Here is a 17910-nt window from a genome sequence, read left to right as displayed (position 1 = left end):
TTCCTTTTTAGAGAGAGATATGCAATATAACTTGAAAAGATGCACAATAGGCGCACTCCGTAGGTTATCAGACTGAATGCTTTGCTTTAGTTTTTTTTCTATAGTTTACTATGATCCGATATCTTACTGTAATATGCTACGCATTTAGGAAAACTGAGCTAATGTCAAAAATGTCAACCACGAATTGTCTGCAACATCATCCTCGTCAATCCGCGGCCTACTGGCGTACACATTTTTATTTTGTTTCTCGAAAATGATAACATTCCGCAAGCTGTCGCAATTCAGTCAAATAATTTTTCCTATCTTATTATGCTGTTCGATACTACTAACTTCCGATTAAGTTATTGGTAAGTTTCCGTCACCTAACGAACATACTTTCAACAAAACAGAACAAAAATTAACATTATTTTCTGGTATTTTTTTTTTTACTTTTTTACATAAACCTGATAGAACTTCGTTACATTCTGAATCGAATCGAATGATTTTCATCAACCTTTGAAAGCTTTTGTTCATGTTTTAGCGTTTGTTTTCCGTTTGGTTTTCTTTTTTTCGTGGTTTATGTATTCTTTCGGATTTCGGTCTCTTGTCTCTCGGTGCTGCTGCGTCTTTAGTTTGCTCTGCTACCAGCGGCTTCTTCTTCTTCCGCGGTTTCGCCCACAGCTTAGTCCTTCTTGTCGTCCTCGGGGTCCTTCAGCGTGTGCCATTGTGCGATCGGACGTCTCGGCGATGCCAGCATGTCGGACCAGTGGCGCAGCTCGGTGCCGCTTGCGTTGTAGCCCAGGACGACCTTACCGATCGGTTCCGACGTACCGATGCGATCGTAATCCACCACGGTGACGACCAGGTTCACTTTCTGCGAATTCGAACGTCGGGTCGGGGGAGGCGGGGGGTTTGGTTACGTAGGAGTGGGACAAAGGACGGGCGCAAAGTAGGTTGTTGGATGGCAACAATAGAGCGATATTTCGAAGAGGGAAAATAAGAAAAATGGAAGAAACATTCAAAGTGATTAGTTATGGTTTCTTGTTCGAGCTTTAACGCTTGCAAGTCAAATCAGCAGTGAGTGGTTTGTTATATTGTATTCTCATACATATGCAATCTGCCAACAACGAGAGCTTTACACCATCGATAAGAAAACAAGAATCTACGGTTACGATAGAGCAGTGGGAAGCATGCAGTGGAAGATTTTCCCGTACGATTTCTTCTTGAAGAAAGAGAAATAACGTTGAATGTGGTTTTCTTGCGTAAAAATCCAAGTAACCTACGGTTATCGTCGCTTCAAAGCGTTTTTCGAAAACGGTTTTGTTGGTTTCTATGGTGACGTGTGAAGTTGTTTTGTTATGTTATGATTTTTAACTTCGCTATGTTTTGTGGATGTCAAAGTTTATAAAATGGTTGTGTAGTTTCTATGAGTCCTGTGAGTTTTACTATAAGTTAAAAACGTACCTAATCTATGCTTCGTGCATGTTATATTTGTCTAGTCAAGCTGGACATTACCCAAGGTAAGGAGTCTTAATAAAATATACAACTAATCTCAACGATTTTGAACGATGGAAATACTCAAAGTGAAATCTGCCTAGATACCTAATTTAACTTTCATAATATTTCTCATTTGTCTGCTTCGAGCTGTACACCCACAGCGACTCTCCTTTTCAACCCATTAAAATTTGCTAGACTTTGGCTCATTCTTGAAGCGGTCCTCCATCCATCTCTAAGGCAAGCATATATTTGAATGTGAAGTTCGTCAGAGTCCAGTTGCATTTTTACTGATTTCAGTTCTTTCACGACGAGAACAGAGTTGCTGGTAGTAGGTAATAATCTGTTATGAACAATTATGAAACGTAGAATCGCGTATCTATTTTGGCTGTTGAACGAGATTCGACAGTAATTCTATCAGATAAAATGCTGTTTACGGTGAATTTTATTATCAGTGCATTTTATAACTATAAAATCGTTAATCGTTGGCATCACTCCACATATACACCCGTTCCCTTGGCAACATACAACAACGACGGTCGCGGATTCGGAATTGCAATCGAAACGAAGTGAAGTTTTATCTTGTCAATTCATGTGAACAGTTTGGGAAAAATCATCATAATATCTTACTAAATAACTGTTCGGGTGGTAAATTAAAGTTTTCTTTGCCTCAAGTTAAGTTTCGCAAGTGATGATGAAACGGCCGAAAAAAATTTATGAAAAATCGACGGCGAGGAAGTGAAAATATTGTGATGAATTTTAATTGGCAAGAAATCTCAATATTTAGTGTAATTTATGCCCCAAAAAGCAATGGAACCTATAGAATGCAGTGTTTAGTGTTTCGAGTTGCAAGATCTTATTACGGCTAGCAGGTTAGTTGAACTATTTTTATTTTTTTGTGGTACACTGAAGAAGGGAAGCGAAGGGTGATATTCGGTGCCACACTGACTGCCACACTGACTGGACTCTGACGACCGTATTCACTCTTCAAATCAATGACACTGAAAATGTAGCGATTTGTTTTTGCAAACACAAATGTTTGTTTTGCAATTACTCCTTGTCAAGTCCAGATTTGAGCGTAATCGGTTAGGTCCTAGCGGCGCTTTCGACTTACGGAGGCCAAGAAAAGCGATTATTTGGCATGTTTTATATTCAGATTTTCAGATTGACAGATTTTTATGGTTTGAGAGTTTTAGTTTCCAGGTTTGCTCATTTCCTGTTTTACTGATTTTCTAATTTTTCATCTCATGATTTACTAATTCTCCGATTTTCTGATTTATTGATTTTCTTATTTTTTTATTTTCTGATATTACGTTCTCAGTATTCATTTTTCAGTTTTCCGTTTTATTGTTTTTCTGCTTTTCTATCTTTCTGTTCTTCTGTTGTACTGTTGTACTGCTTTTCTTTTTTCTCGTTACCCTATTTTTCTGTCTTTCTGCTCTTCTGTTTCCTGTTTTTCTGTTCTTCTGTTTTTCTGTTTTTCTGTTCGTCTGTTCTTGTTTTTCTGTTCTTCTATTCTTCTGTTCTTCTGTTCTTCTATTCTACTGCTCTTCTGTTCTTCTGTTCTTCTGTTCTTCTGTTCTTCTGTCCTTCTGTTCTTCTGTTCTTCTGCTCTTCTGTTCTTCTGTTCTTCTGTTCTTCTGCTCTTCTATTATTCTGTTCTTCTGTTCTTCTGTTCTTCTGTTCTTCTGTTCTTCTGTTCTTCTGTTCTTCTGTTCTTCTGTTCTTCTGTTCTTCTGTTCTTTTGTTCTTCTGTTCTTCTGTTCTTCTGTTCTTCTATTCTTCTATTCTTCTGTTCTTCTTTTCTTCTGTTCTTCTGTTCTTCTGTTCTTCTTTTCTTCTGTTCTTCTGTTCTTCTGTTCTTCTGTTCGTCTGTTCTTCTGTTCTTCTGTTCTTCTGTTCTTCTGTTCTTCTGTTCTTCTGTTCTTCTGTTCTTCTGTTCTTCTGTTCTTCTGTTCTTCTGTTCTTCTGTTCTTCTGATCTTCTGATCATCTATTCTTCTGTTCTTTTGTTGTTTTGTTCTTCTGTTCTTCTGTACTATTCTTCTGTTCTTCTGTTCAATGAAAGCATAAATATTTACTGGTGAAGTACGATTGAGACAGGACAGTTTTTGGACGTTTTCTGGACAAGACCTTGAGGACTGTAAGCTAAAAAGAAGATCGAAGCTTTTGGAGAAGTTCCCCCTTTTGCAAACAATTAGCAACTGCGGACCTAAAAATTACGCTGCCATATCTTCTGGAACTATTTATGACCATCAAATCAATCATCAAAAATACGATTTTCAGAAGAGGTTACTAATTCTTCCGGAACAGTAGTGGTACAACGACAATGGCGTCACAATGGCGTAATAAACTAAACAAAAAAAACTAAACTATTTCACATGATGGTTTGACACATAGTGCCAATGACGGACAGACGTGAAAACCGAGTCAGAGCCTACTGTGATGCGTCAGAGCAGGGAGCGATATCAAAAGACTAAAAATAGCAAAGTCTAGGGGCTATACATTCCGTTTTACGATTCTTGACCTTTTGTTTTTATTTGGCAGGCTTCGTAGACAGTTGTTAGGGTGGTTCAGGACAATTGTGGGACTAGTGCTAAAGGGTGTCCCACTTCCAATTGCACCACGGAAAAAACGCTGCAAAAAATTTCTTTGGCTATTTTTTCTTCAAAATTTGGATAGAATTAGTTTAAAGTGTATTGTTTACACTGTATTTTTACTGCGGTATTTCGAAAATTGGAAAAATGGCGTTACCCGAAAAGTAACGTTGCGAATTTAGTTTGCGCAAGCACCTGAAAAATCCTCAATTCTCTCAATGGGACATCGAAAAACAACTCGGAGTCGTGTAGTCGACGGTGAGTCATGTGATTAAACGTTACTTTGAAACTCTGAGCATCGAACGGAAGGGTAAATGCGGTCAGAATGGATGTTCTATAAGTGATCAGGATCACAAACGTGGCGTGGAAGCGTTTGGGCGCAATCCCAATGCTAGGTCATGGATGTGGCCAACACGTTGAATCTGTCCAAGACTTTCGTGTTGAGAGCCAAGGACCGAGAGGGACTGCATACGTACAAAGTACAGAAGGTTTCAAATAATGACGAATGGCAAAATACGGTGCGAAATCCACGGACCCGGAAACTGTACACCGAGATGCTAACGAAGCCTCATTGTGTCATCATGGATGATGAGACTTACGTCAAGGCGGACTTCCAGCAGCTTCCGGGGCTACCATACTTGACCGTCCAGCACAAGTTTAGTGTTCCGGAGGAAGTAAGGATGCAGAGACTTTCAAAGGTTGCCAAGAAATACATTATTTGGTAGGCGATCTGCTCATGTGGCAAATGGAGTGCGCCGTTCGTGACTACCGGGACTGTAAACGGGCAGATCTACCTCAAGGAGTGTCTACAGAAGCGTCTGATTCCTCTGTTGAAGCAACACGAGGGCCCTGCGATCTTCTGGCCGGATTTAGCGTCGTGTCACCATTCAAAGGATGTCCCTGAAGTGGTACGAAGCCATGGGGACATAAACCCCTCCAACGCACCGGAACCAAGGCCCATCGAAAAATATTGGGCTTTTATGAAGCAGGCGCTACGGAAGCATTCTAAGGAGGTCAAATCTGAGAAAGACATGAAGAAAAAGTGGGATTCCATACAGAATAAGTTGAAGCCAGATGTTGTACAGAACCTTATAAGTGGAGTTAAGCGTAAGATGCGAGTATACGGTTATGGTATTGAAGTTGAATGAAATAAATATGCCAAAAACTTATCAATGGGTTATATTCTATTGCCTGAAAGTTTGAAACGGATCGATCAATTAGGTAATTTTCTACAGCGTTTCTTCCGTGGTGCAATTTGATGTGGGAAACCCTTCACGATCCTCTTGATTCTAACAGGCTCTCCCAGGGTAAGATCCAAACATAAGACAACTGGCTTGTTAGACCAGCATCTTACCCCGAGGCCATCGTCTAGACAGAAGACTAGAACTGCTCAAAAGTGACTTCACCGTCTCGTCAAACGTCAGCAACGTAGGCGAATTCTTTCACTAGGCATTATACCAGAAACTACGACTGTCAACGGAATCAGGAACCCCATCGTGTTTACTCCTGTTATGTGCCACAATAAAGTGACATAAAAGTAAAGACACCTAATTCTAAGACGCATTAGAAAGTGGTAGTTCTTTTCCAACGGAACCCCAAAGTTAGTTGTCTAGAAACGTTGTAAAAATGGCAAAAATTTTGAAAACCTAGAATAGCGCTGGTTTGAGAAGTTTCCAGTTCTCTGGACCGCAACGACATTTTACTGGCGGAAGATGAATGCGTCGTTGTGGATTATTAAGCGTACTACGTGGCCGTTTATGAACAATTTCCTGTACAAAATTCCTGGATCAAAATGGGTTCGGACAGTTTGGCTATTCTGTTTTCATCAACTGTTTTAGTTATGTTCACTGATGATGATGGATTTAAAATTGTAATTATTATTATTTAAAAAAAAGTATAGAGAAGACTACACATGTTTGAGCCACGCGCGCGAGAACAGACCTAGACAATCTGGAAATTGAATGATCAGGTTAAAGTCCGGAACAAAGGTTTTGGAGAAGAAGCTGGACAGGCTTGGATTTGCTTGTGGATCTTGGAGCATCGCTTTCCTGCGGAGGTTTATATTGAGCACCAAAGGACTGCACGATCTCCCTCGTAGCTCTAGATCGTTATCTAGAACCAATTCTGACTAGCTCAAGCTCTAAAACATTAGGTTCGATTCCTAATCAAGTCCAGATAATTTTCAGGTTGAGCACGTTTTGGACGAGCCTTGGACAGTTACTGAAATTTTTATTTATCGCTTGAAAGTTTCATATGTTTGTATTAGAAGCCAGCTCGTTATTTGCTTTTACCACCTGGTTGCATTGTTATATTATAAATATCTTAAGTAGATAAACCGTCCTACTCAAACCGTTGTAGGGGTATGAGGTGGGACCATTATCATCATCATCAACTGATTATTGAGATTTGAGATACGAAACGAGTACCGGAAAAGTGAAAAATGAAGTCACTTTCCGTCGACTGTCGCCAGTAGCCAATAGGTTTATGAGAAGCTACCAAGCCGGTTTCATGGAGGGTCAGTCTACAACGGACGAAATCTTCATCCTGCAGCAGATCCTCCAAGAGTGCGCGAATTCTGAGTCCTGTTCATTGAAACCTGTTCATTGATTCCAAAGCCGCATATGATAGAGTAAACCGACAAGAGCTACGAAAAATCTCAGTCGTTTGAAGTAGTCGACGAATTCGTGTACCTTGGCTCACTAACAAAAGAGGACCGTGAGCCGTGAGGCGTATTATCAGCGGAAGTCGTGCTTACTACGGACTCCACAAACACTTGCGGTCTAACAATTTGAGCTTCCGCTAATTAGAGCGGTTGTCTTCTATGGGCGTGAAACGTGGATACTGCTAGAAGAGGACCTGCGAGCATTCGGAGTTTTCGAAGGGCGGGTGCTAAGAACAATTTATGGCGGTGTGCAAGGGAACGGTGTGTGGTGACGAAGAATGAACCACAATTTCGCGCGTCTCTGCGGTGAACCAAATATTCAGAAAGTAGCCAAAGCTGGCCGGATGCGTTGAGTAGGACATGTTGCTAGAATGCCGGATAACTATTCTGCAAGAATGATTTTCGCATCGAATGCGGAAGAAACAAAACGAAGAAGGACACAGCGAGCGAGGGGACAAGACCATGTGGAGTGAGGTTTGGCGAGCGCTGGGTGCCCGCGAAACTGGATACCAGCTGCCATGGAATGAGTTAGATAAAGGAATTACGTTATCCTGGCATCGTCATAACTCATAAGACGTAAGGCCAACTAAGTAAGTAAGAAAGTCGATCTACATAATCGTTTGGCAAGCGATCCACAACTGCGAATTGAAAAGTAACAATTTCTAGCACAGTTGTTATAAAACAGTTCAGCTGACTAATATATAAATGGTTAGATTCATTAATAACAACGGAACACCGTGTCAGGCAATTTATCAAAAGCAGTTATGGTACTTCTGGTACACTTGACGATAGAAAGTTGCTGCCTTTTTGGAGCCACGGTGGTACAGCAACAATGGCGTCACTGTGCGGAACTAAAACTGATGAAAGGCAATTAAAGATGAACAATGGACGAAGAGTTCAAGCGAAAATGTTATCTGGCTGCCAAAAAAATCGGAAAATTGTTGCTCCAAAAGATGATGGGCACGATTCGAAGAAAAGATCGAGAGCTATGGTAAAAAGTAAAGCTGAAGCTTTACAATAAGCACAAAATCTAGCACTGTGGGAATAGAGGGCAAATATTTCAACTACACTCTGATTAGCGTGTATGCACTGAACGCTGACGTGATGGAGGAGCTTTGTAAGCTTCTCGACAGAACATATGGAGGGTGCCCGGGACCCGGGTGCATTGGAGATAAAAATGCAAAAGCAAGTTAGTGAGAAATCAGACAAGCAATAAGTCAGAGTGCGATGTCGAGTGGCTAGAGCTGCCGAAAAGACTCTATGAAGAACGTGGAGTTGTCGATTGGAACGCGAAAGAGATTGAGGACAATGAACAAGACAGGTTCAATGTAATAGACCATACATTTCCAATGACTATTATAGATTCATGGTTGGTCATTCTGCGACAACGAATGTTCTAGACTTCACTTGTAATTGTACTACTGAAATGGAAAAGCCCGCTTCGACTGCAGCAAAATCTTGACAAAATCTTAAGGCTGGGTGCCACGCAACAATTTGTCACACGATTACGCTCGTATTTATGTAATAGGGGTTTGCAAGTGGAACTTGGGTTAGCTCAAGGCAGTAACTTGGGACCACTTTTGTTTATTTTATTTTTCAATTTCCCTGCCTCTATTCTTGGAATAGCTTGGAACTGGCTGCAAACTGGTATATGCTGATGGTCTTAAAATCTACTAGACGATTCATTGTACTGAGGATTGTGGTCGTCTTCAGACGTTTCCGATACACTACAACAGGCTGTATTCAAGGCTAAAGTTTTAAACGGCGAAATTGACTCTCCGCAATTACTGTCGCTTATGAATTTCCGCACTTCTGAATGGACTTTGAGACCGTCATCGGCTGGTAAATGGATAAATGATGCATACCGTCGGTGCCTTGCGCACCTGTTGTTCCAGCCGAGATATGAGCAACCTTGGTGGAGATCGCTGGAAGCCAAGGTCATATGCTAACAGGAAAGAAGGGTTGTTTCAAGCTTCGTTAATCCTCCGGTGAAACAGTGGTTGGTGTTGAAGGCTTTGCAAGCCACCACCACGGGAAAAATTAATGCAATGAACGAAGAACAAGAAAATTTTGACTGGAACAATCGCGATTAAAAAGGGCCATGGATTGAAAACTCGGGACGTGGAATTGCCGATCTTCCAACTTCCGAGGGGGCACTCGAGTGCTCTCCGAGATTGACGTCATAGCGCTGCAGGAGGTGTGCTGGAAGAACTTAACGGTACGTACGTTCAGAGTTGGACATACCGCCTACCAGAGCTGCAGCAACATAGACGAGCTGGGTACAGCTTTCATAGTGATGGGCGAGATGCGGAAACGGGTGATTGGGTGCTGGACAATCGATCCTCGAATGTGCAGGTTGAGAGGCGGGGGTCGATTCTGCAACGTAAGCATCATCAACGTGCACAACCATCATCTCAGAAATACCGATGACGATAAGGATGAATTCTATGCGCAGTTGGAGAGTGAATACGATCGCTGCCCAAAACATGATATCAAGATCGTTCAGATCGGCCAGGAGGAGGAACACAAATCAGCGTTTGGAGAGTTCAGCGCACACCAGCTGACCAATGAAATAGTCCTAAGACTTATCGCCTTTGCCGCCTCCAAGTATATGGCCGGACGTAGTACCTTCTTCCAACACAATCAGACAAAATCACAGATCGACCACGTTTTGATCGACGTTCGGCACTTCTCAGACATTATCGACGTCAGATCCTATCGAAGCACTAACGTTGACTCGAACCACTACCTAGTGGTTGGTTAAGATACGCCCAAAACTCTCCATTGTGAAAAACAATCAGTACCGACTCACTCGAAGCTGCGCTGCCGGAAGAGGACGAGCTGGACGAAGCTCCTCTCGAGGACTGTTGGAACACCATCAAAACAGCTATCAGCAGTGTAGCGGAGAGCTCCATCGGGCATGTGTCCCGGAATCAGCGGAACGATAGATTTGACGATGAATTTAGGAGGGTGATGCATGAGGAGAACGCTGCGCGGGCGGCCAAGATGCGCAGTGCCACACGTTAGAACGTGGAAGGACACAAACAGAAGAAGATGCAACGAAACCAAATCTTTCGGGACAAAAAGTGCTACTTGGAAGAGCAACTGCATCGTTCTCAGGAAACGCGAAAGTTCTACCAGAAACTGAACGGATCACGCAAAGGCAAAGGTGTCGAGAATGGCAGTATTCTGACGGACGATCGTGACCGATAGGTAGAGGCAGCACTTCGACGCACACCTGAATGGCGCCCAGGCCATGGTGGCGGGGAAAGCAATTTCGACGGTGCAACAAACGGGGAAGAGGTGCCAGCCCCAACGACAGGCGAAGTTAAGGAGGCCATCATGCAGCTAAAGAACAACCAGTCAGCTGGGAAAGATGGCATTGGAGCAGAGCTTATTAAAATGGGACCAGAAAAGCTGGCCGTTTGTATACACCGACTAATTTTTAGAATTTGGGATATGAAACAGCTACCGGAGGAGTAGAAAGATGGGGTTATCTGCCCGATCTATAAAAAGGGCGACAAGTTGGACTGTGAGAACTATCGAGCGATCACCGTTCTCAATGCCGCCTATAAAGTACTGTCCCAAATCATTTTCCGCCGACTATCACCAATTGCGAACAGATTTGTGGGAACTTATCAAGCCGGTTTCGTCGAAGATCGCTCTATAACGGAACAAATATTTACCCTGCGGCAAATCCTCCAAAAGGGCAGTGAATACAGAGTTCCCACGCATCATTTATTCGTTGACTTTAAAGCCGCATATGATACCATCGACCGGAAAGAGCTATGGAAATCATGGACGAGAATAGCTTTCCCAAGCTCATCAAACTGATTAAATCTACGATGGATGGTACACAGTGCTGTGTTCGGATTTCGGGTGGATTGTTAAGTTTATTCGAATCACACAGAGGGCTTCGTCAAGGTGATGGTCTCTCATGCCTGCTGTTCAACATAGCGCTACAAGGTGTTATGAACCGAGCGGATATCAACACACGGGGCACGATCTTTAACAAATCTAGTCAATTCGTCTGCTCGGCCGATGACATGGATATTATCGGCAGAACAAGCGGTGGCTGAACAGTACACCAGACTAAAGCGCGAAGCAGAAAAGATTGGGTTAAAGGTAAATACGTCTAAAACAAAGTACATGCTGGCCAGCGGAACCGAGGCCGAACGACACCGGTTGGGCAGTAGTATATTGATCGACGGCGATGAGTTTGAGGTAGTCGATGAATTTGTCTACCTTGGCTCACTGGTAACGGCGGACAATGATACCAGCCGTGAGATTCAGAGGCGTATTATCAGCGGAAGTCGTGCTTACTATGGGCTTCACAGTTTCTGAGGTTACTCAGAAGCTGCTGAGTCTCAATAAGAGAGACCTCAGCACGTTTACCGGTCTAGTGACAGGACATTGCCCGAGTAAATATCATCTTCGGAATCTCGGTTTCGTGCAAGATGATATTTGTCGCCTGTGCAATACCGATAGCGAAACCTCGGAACACTTACTCTGCAATTGTGGAGCACTAATAGGACGCAGACTGCAGTATCTCAAAAAGGCCCTACTAGAGCCTAGGGAGATCTGGTTTGCGTCGCCGATCAGGACTATAAGGTTTATAAACCAAGTCATCCCTGATTGGCACCTATCTCGCTCCAGCTTCCAGCCTACCACTTTTTCAATAAGTGATAGGTAAGCCTGAAGCGTACAGCAAAAGAGACAATGGGGCATACCACAATAGTTCAAAATAATGGACGCAGTGGTGAGAGTACCCAACAGAAGAAGAAGAAGATGGGCTTCACAAGCAATTGCGGTCGAGCAGACTAAGTCCCCATACAAAGTGCAGCCTGTACAAGACGCTTATTAGACCGGTTGTTTTCTACGGGCATGAAACATGGACAATGCTCGAGGAGGACCTGCAAGTGCTCGGAGCTTTCGAACGACGAGTGCTAAGAACGATTATCGGCGGCGTACAGGAGAATGGAGTATGGAGGCGAAGGATGAACCATGAACTCGCACTGCTCTATGGCGAGCCCACTATCCAGAAGGTGACTAAAGCTGGACGGATACGATGGGCAGGGTATGTTGCAAGAATGCTGGACAACTACCCTGCAGAGATAGCGTTCGCCTCAAATCCGGTAGGAACAAGACGACCAGGAGCGCAGCGAGCAAGATGGTTAGACCAGGTGGAGCGAGATCTGGCGGAGAGTACTCGGTGTCCGAGGAATTGGAGAATGGTAGCCGAGTTACATGGAGAAACTTTGTTCAACAGGCTTTGTCTTAGGACGGCAAGCCACCTAAGTAAGTAAGAAAGTAAGTAGGGCAATACTGTGGTAGTTGTCGGGGACGAGTAGGAGATGGTGGACGAATTTGTATAAATCGTTGATGACGTCGGATAACAACTGCAGCAGAGAAATACGTATTATTGCTGGAAGTAATGCTTATTAGCTTCACCCCCGTACCAAACGTACCGTGAACAAAATACTAATAAGACCGGTAGTCCTCTATGGGCACGAAAGTTAGACAACGCTCGACGGGGACTTGAAGATCTTTAACGTTTTTTAACGTTGTGTGCTTAAGACCATCTTTGGCTGTGTATGTGAGAACGGTGTATGGAGGAGAAGGATGACCTGGAAAGTATGGGCCAGTCAAGAATTTGGAGACGGACGGCCATGGACCGAGTTTGTTGGCGGAACATTATTATGCAGACTGACTGACAGGTCGCCCTGGTTTCGGTTGCTGGTTCCACCGTACCGACAATCTGTTCTGAAAGCCTATGTCGCGAACCGAAACCAACCACAAGTAGTGCAGTAGGACGCATGTCACCGTCCCGTATGTGCTTCGGCACATACACCGTCGGTCCGGATTTGTTCGGCAGATTCTTGATCGGCAAATCGAGGTACCTTTGGGACCTGTCTCAAAACATGGACCAAGAAGTCTGTCCTGCGCACAAGCCAATAGTGAATGGGAAGGCCCTCGTAGTCCCACGGTGCAGTTGAAACCTAAAGGCTTAAAAGACATTTTTCCACACCACAGTCTGGGAAGTATCAAATTAGATTAGATTAGAAATCAGGGAAGTAAAAAGTCAGAGTTGGAAGCGATGCCGAGCCGAAAAGGACGACATCTCCGCCGAACTAGCATAGATTTGCGAATTGTGCAATGTAGTGGGTCACTGCGGGTATGATTTCAGGAAGGTCTAATATGTCTGATCGACAAGAAAGGCCATTGACTCGATTGCAGAAATTATGGAGGTAAAGACTTCAGCTCGGTGTACGAAACTCTAACATCTTGTTCAGACTAAATTTTTTTTAGTAGACCCTTAACAAGTTTCGCGAATTCTCCTTATAGACTTTAAGACAGCGTGCGATTCAATACAGCGAAATGAGTTATGCGTATCACGGGTTGATCTAATGGTTACACGGATAACACAAGAGGCTGATTCTCCGGTTGGCACTGGAGAAGAGCGAGAGACGGACGAGCTTTTGGTATTTTGGAAGAAACAGAAGGCTGTAGGTTATGTTTACCTTCTTTTGTTCAAGTTAATAAATTGCATAAACAGCATGCAAGAGTCTGTAACAGTTTATTGCTGGTAAACAAATCCTATCATTGGACTAAACCCGAGTAGAAATATTTAACGTTAATGAAAGATCTAAGGGGATTGAATTGGATTGGATTAAATTGTATACCCAAGTACTTGATTTGTGTTATAAAAATTCAAATTAAATTAATAAAACTTTTATCCCAGGGTCGATATGGATTAAAATATCACCTTTTTGTGTGATTTTTTGAGAAAATCTAAATCTATATGAATATAGTAAATCATCAACACACAGTAAATCACACGAAAACACACACACGTAACACTTCAAAGGGAACAATCATGCAACGTATCCTAAATGACTCGTTTACTTATGAACTTACTAATTAATTCAAGACGACTAGTCTAGTCTATAGTCTAGTCTAATTGTTCACTAACAGTCGGATAGGGAAAGTTATCATTCAGAACCAGAAGGAGAGTAGGGGAGTAGGAAAATGACAGTTGCTTAGTATAACATGCATCGAAAAACGAAAACTACTGTTAGTAATAACTATAACTAAGTAGGCCCCGAGAAAATCTTCCACCGCAGGAAACAGAAAAGCAGCAGTTGTTCGAATCTCCACACCCCCACCACTCTGGCGGGCGGCTGGTGGGCTGGCGGGCGAGCTTTGCGAGCTTTTCGAGCTTTGCGAGCTTTCGAGCAGCAGCAGCAGCAGCAGGTGGTGGGGTGGAGTGAAAATACTTATATGTGCGTGAAAAGTGTTTGCATCAACGTGTTTTCTTTTTTGTTGTAGGTTAGTTTGCTTTTGGTTTTGATCTTCCTCGTGCTTTGGTGACTATTTTTGTATTTCTGAATCTGAATCTGAATCTGAATCTGCATATTTATCTGTTAGTTAGAGGGTTCGGTTATTGGCGGGAATTGACGTGGAAACATATATATAGTAATGATGTGTTCATGCAGACACTTTGCGCGGTGGCACCACTATGGCTGACAATTTAGTTTAAAATTAATTTAGTTTTTTTTTCTTTACTAAATAGTGTGAAGCAGTAACTCGTTTCAATCGTTTTTGGCATGGAGCTGTTTTACTTAGTTTTTCATTTTCATCGGTTTCGGTTGTTTCTAGAAATACTTGTAAACGGAAATGTATTGATACTCGATCAAAACTGTGTTATTTGGTTAAATTGTTGGAAAAACTTATGACGGGACAAAAGGTTTTTTTTCTTAGTTAATGTTTCCAGTCCATACGACAAAATATTAAAATATTTTGCGCCATGACTTTAACGTTTCTTTTTTAAAGAAAGATGATTAGACACTCAAGAAGGAAAGGTAACATGAAGTCGAATCACTTTTCATTTTATGGGAGTTGAAAATTTTACTGTGAGCATAAAATGGTGGCGAATGAGAAGCGATATAACAGTAATAAATAAGAATCAAATTACGTTACACTGCTAAAATAAAATGAGGTAAAGAGAGAGAGAGATAATATAAGAGAAGAAACACGGTAGGAAATGTAATATTTAGTGCAAAAACCTGTTACACTCTCTGGTTAAGGGTTATAATGAAGCTCAACTTTGACGGGTAGAAGAAAAGGATAAAAAAAAGGTAAATAAACTTTGTTTCTCACCAAAGGGTTCTTTCTTAGTATCGATAGAGAATACTTAGTTACGCTTGATATTTTCATATTTGCCAAAGGATTGGAATGTGCTCACGCTTCTGTGTCCACACGATATCTCCTGGTCTTGGCAGTAGTTTGGTTTGGTTTGGCAGAGTGTGATCCTTCGGAGTTTATAAGAAATTGTGTGGAGTTTTTTTTATATATCTGTTGTTGTTGATGTTGTTGAGGCTGTCTTTTTTTTGGCGTATTCTTGGTTTGAACTAGAGAAAAGAAGTGTCGAAAAAATGTCACGCTTCTTTGGAAAGGGGGGGGGGACTAGTTTTGCGGGCAAGTATCGGGCTCAGTGTCCAGGTTTTTTTTCTCTGGTTGACAGTTGTGTATTTTATTTTTGTTGTGGAGTTTGTATTGCTGAAGTATCAATGCGTTTTGGAGGAAGATCAGTTTCATCGAAACGTGAATTTAACTAAGATAGAGAAAAGTCTCTAAATACATAGTTTGCTGTTCAACGATGGTGGCCTAATTTGGTTTTAGGGAAACTTTATTTACAGATAGACACAAAACTACAATACACGACAGTTTGCTGTGCTGGGTTTGATTTCACTCTGTTTCATCACAATCAGTTCATCTCACTTAACATAACAACAAAGCATTTCCAGCAAAGTACGTAGAGTAACACATCATCAATCATCGGTAATACTTACAGTTACGGTTCGCTCGAGTGACATGAACAGCTGACAGCCTTTTAACGGGCAGCGTTTGGCGTCGACACAGCAGTAGGCCGTGTCAAAGCAACGCCGATTATGGCTAGCTTTTATGACACTCGGGTTTCACGAACAATTACGCAAACAAATAAACAAACAAACGAACAAACAAGACAAATTTTTGGCATCTACAACAAAACGGAAAATGAAAACAGTTACAACCGAACAGGGGCTGCCTTTTTCTGAAAGTTTTGCCTCTGTTTGGCCGTGGTTGGAACACAAATTCTTGTTTTTCTTTTTTTTTTCTCTAGATTCACATTGACATTGACAACCGCTCGCTCGCTCCGCAAATGCTTCGTTGCTGCGAACAAATCAAAGCCAGCACAACGGATTTGTTATTGGAGCTTTGTTGTTGTTGTTGTTGGGGTTGCAGTAGTTTGCAGTAGTTTGAAAGTAGTGGCAGGAGGGGATGGGGGTGGTTTGGTCTCACACACCACACCCTCCCCCCGCGTTGCAGAGTGGTGTCGTCTTTGACAGTGGGAAAGCATGCTTGTTCGAAAACAAAACAAAAACTGGTTCGTTTCGTTTGGTGGGCGGTGGGATGTTTACGTACGGTACACCCCCCGGGGAGGACGGCTCAGTGCAAGGTGTGCAACAGTAAACCTGATCCTGCTCTCGGGAGGACACAACCCAAGTGTGTGACGTGTTCCGAATAATACTTTGTTTTCAGAATGGTTGTGGTTTGTTTTTGTTTTTCTGTTTTTTGTTTGTTGGGTAATACATTTACATAAAGTAATACTCTATACAGGAGGAAACGCTCAATATTTAATATATACAGTACGGCTTGTATAGAAAATGCAACACAACACAGAATTTTTATATGATAGTATAATACATTCTCGCATACTTGTATTTGTTCGAAAGGAACTTCGAATGAGAACGACTCATTGTAGTAGGGGTTTAGTGTACATTTTTTGATACTAGTCTTTTTCTTTTTCAAACGCTTTCCATTCTGCATCAGTGCAATCTTAACGTATGGATCTATAATTGGAAGAGAACAAAAACAGATTAGTTGACCCTCGTCATCATCCAAGCAATCTAGAAGCAAAGTCTATAGATCCAAGGTGAGTTAAAATAGGTGATCTAGTTTTCACAGTTTGTAGAAGAGAAGTGCGCGGAACGATTGGTTAGCAACCATCGACGTTGTTTATACATTCAACAGATTCCGCATTGAAAATTTCGGTGGTCGTCAAGAGTAACCCAGCGGGGGTGAAAAACAAATTTGAACATCAGAAAACCTCTCTTGACTAACCTTGTATAGATCTAGACAGAGAAAGAGAGAGCAGAGGCCGACCGTTTCCACGGAAACGGATCGAACCGAATCGTTTGTTTGTTACGCATTGTTCAAAGCACCTACGATTAGGAAAACTTATTTGCCTAATTTAAACGTATCATTCGAGCACATTTTGATTAATAAGCAAACAAGAACACAGGGGGTGTGACACACTCACCTGACAGTCCACCGACGTCCATTTTTTTCAGGTTCTTGGCCTCCAAAATTACGACGGTTAATTTACCTGCTGTGGGTACGTAGCGCAGCGAGAAGCAGATATCTCCCAGCTTGTTATCCTGTTTTTGGTCGGGTCGGGCCGGGTCGGGTTGGTGGTTTGGTTTGGAGTTTCCGGCACGCGTTCGGATCACAGACAACAGAGGAAAAATAGAAAGAGAAAAAACCATTGAAAAGGGGCGAACTTTCAGTCTCGTAGCAAAAATGCTGGTAGGAAGGGGTGGGGCAGAAGCTAACGTAAGGTTTGTTTATTGGTTTCATAATCAAATATATTCAGTCTAGCAGCACAGTTAAGTATATAATATATATAAAAATATAAGAAATAAACCAAAAAAGACATCTTCAGGATTTCATGCTTTTTTGATTCTCTAAAACCAGCAGCGAAAATACAATATATGTATGTATATAGATTTTATATAGTTGGGTTTTGTCTGTTAAATATCACTACGTGCTTCTAGAAGATAGCATTTACATTGTTTTTGTTTTGTTTTTTCATGTTTATCATGTTTGACAGTTAGCGGTAAACAGGTTGGAGTTCAGGTTCAGTCAGCTCAATGTATTTTTGGGGGTGTGGGAAAGTGATCTCTAGTTTTTTTTTTGTTTTTTTGAAAAGTGTACCTAAATTCTAGCTTGGAAAACTCCAAACCAGCCGTTAGTTGTTGGGAGCTGGGAAAGGAGTTTGTTCAAATTGTTGTGGTCGATTTGCAGATTGCTGAGTCAGTGGTGGTTCCGACACTGACACTGAAGAAGCCTGCTTCGA

General features: G+C 42.1%; 1 protein-coding gene across 1 annotated transcript in view; it reads right to left on the bottom strand.

Annotated features, from left to right (window-relative positions):
* Nucleotides 1-661: 661 nt before the first annotated feature.
* LOC128744055 (synaptotagmin 1) overlaps nt 662-17910 on the bottom strand; it is a 78194-nt gene continuing 60945 nt past the window's right edge. Inside the window, exons 7-9 of the mRNA XM_053840809.1 lie at nt 17095-17212; nt 16491-16624; nt 662-853 (exon numbers count right to left, since the gene is read on the bottom strand). Coding sequence (XP_053696784.1) covers nt 662-853; nt 16491-16624; nt 17095-17212 — 444 coding nt within the window. The remainder of the gene's footprint in view (nt 854-16490; nt 16625-17094; nt 17213-17910) is intronic.

This window comes from Sabethes cyaneus, chromosome 3, assembly GCF_943734655.1.
Source record: "Sabethes cyaneus chromosome 3, idSabCyanKW18_F2, whole genome shotgun sequence".
NCBI classification, from domain to species: Eukaryota; Metazoa; Arthropoda; class Insecta; order Diptera; family Culicidae; genus Sabethes; species Sabethes cyaneus.
This window is presented reverse-complemented; position numbering and strand designations above follow the sequence as displayed.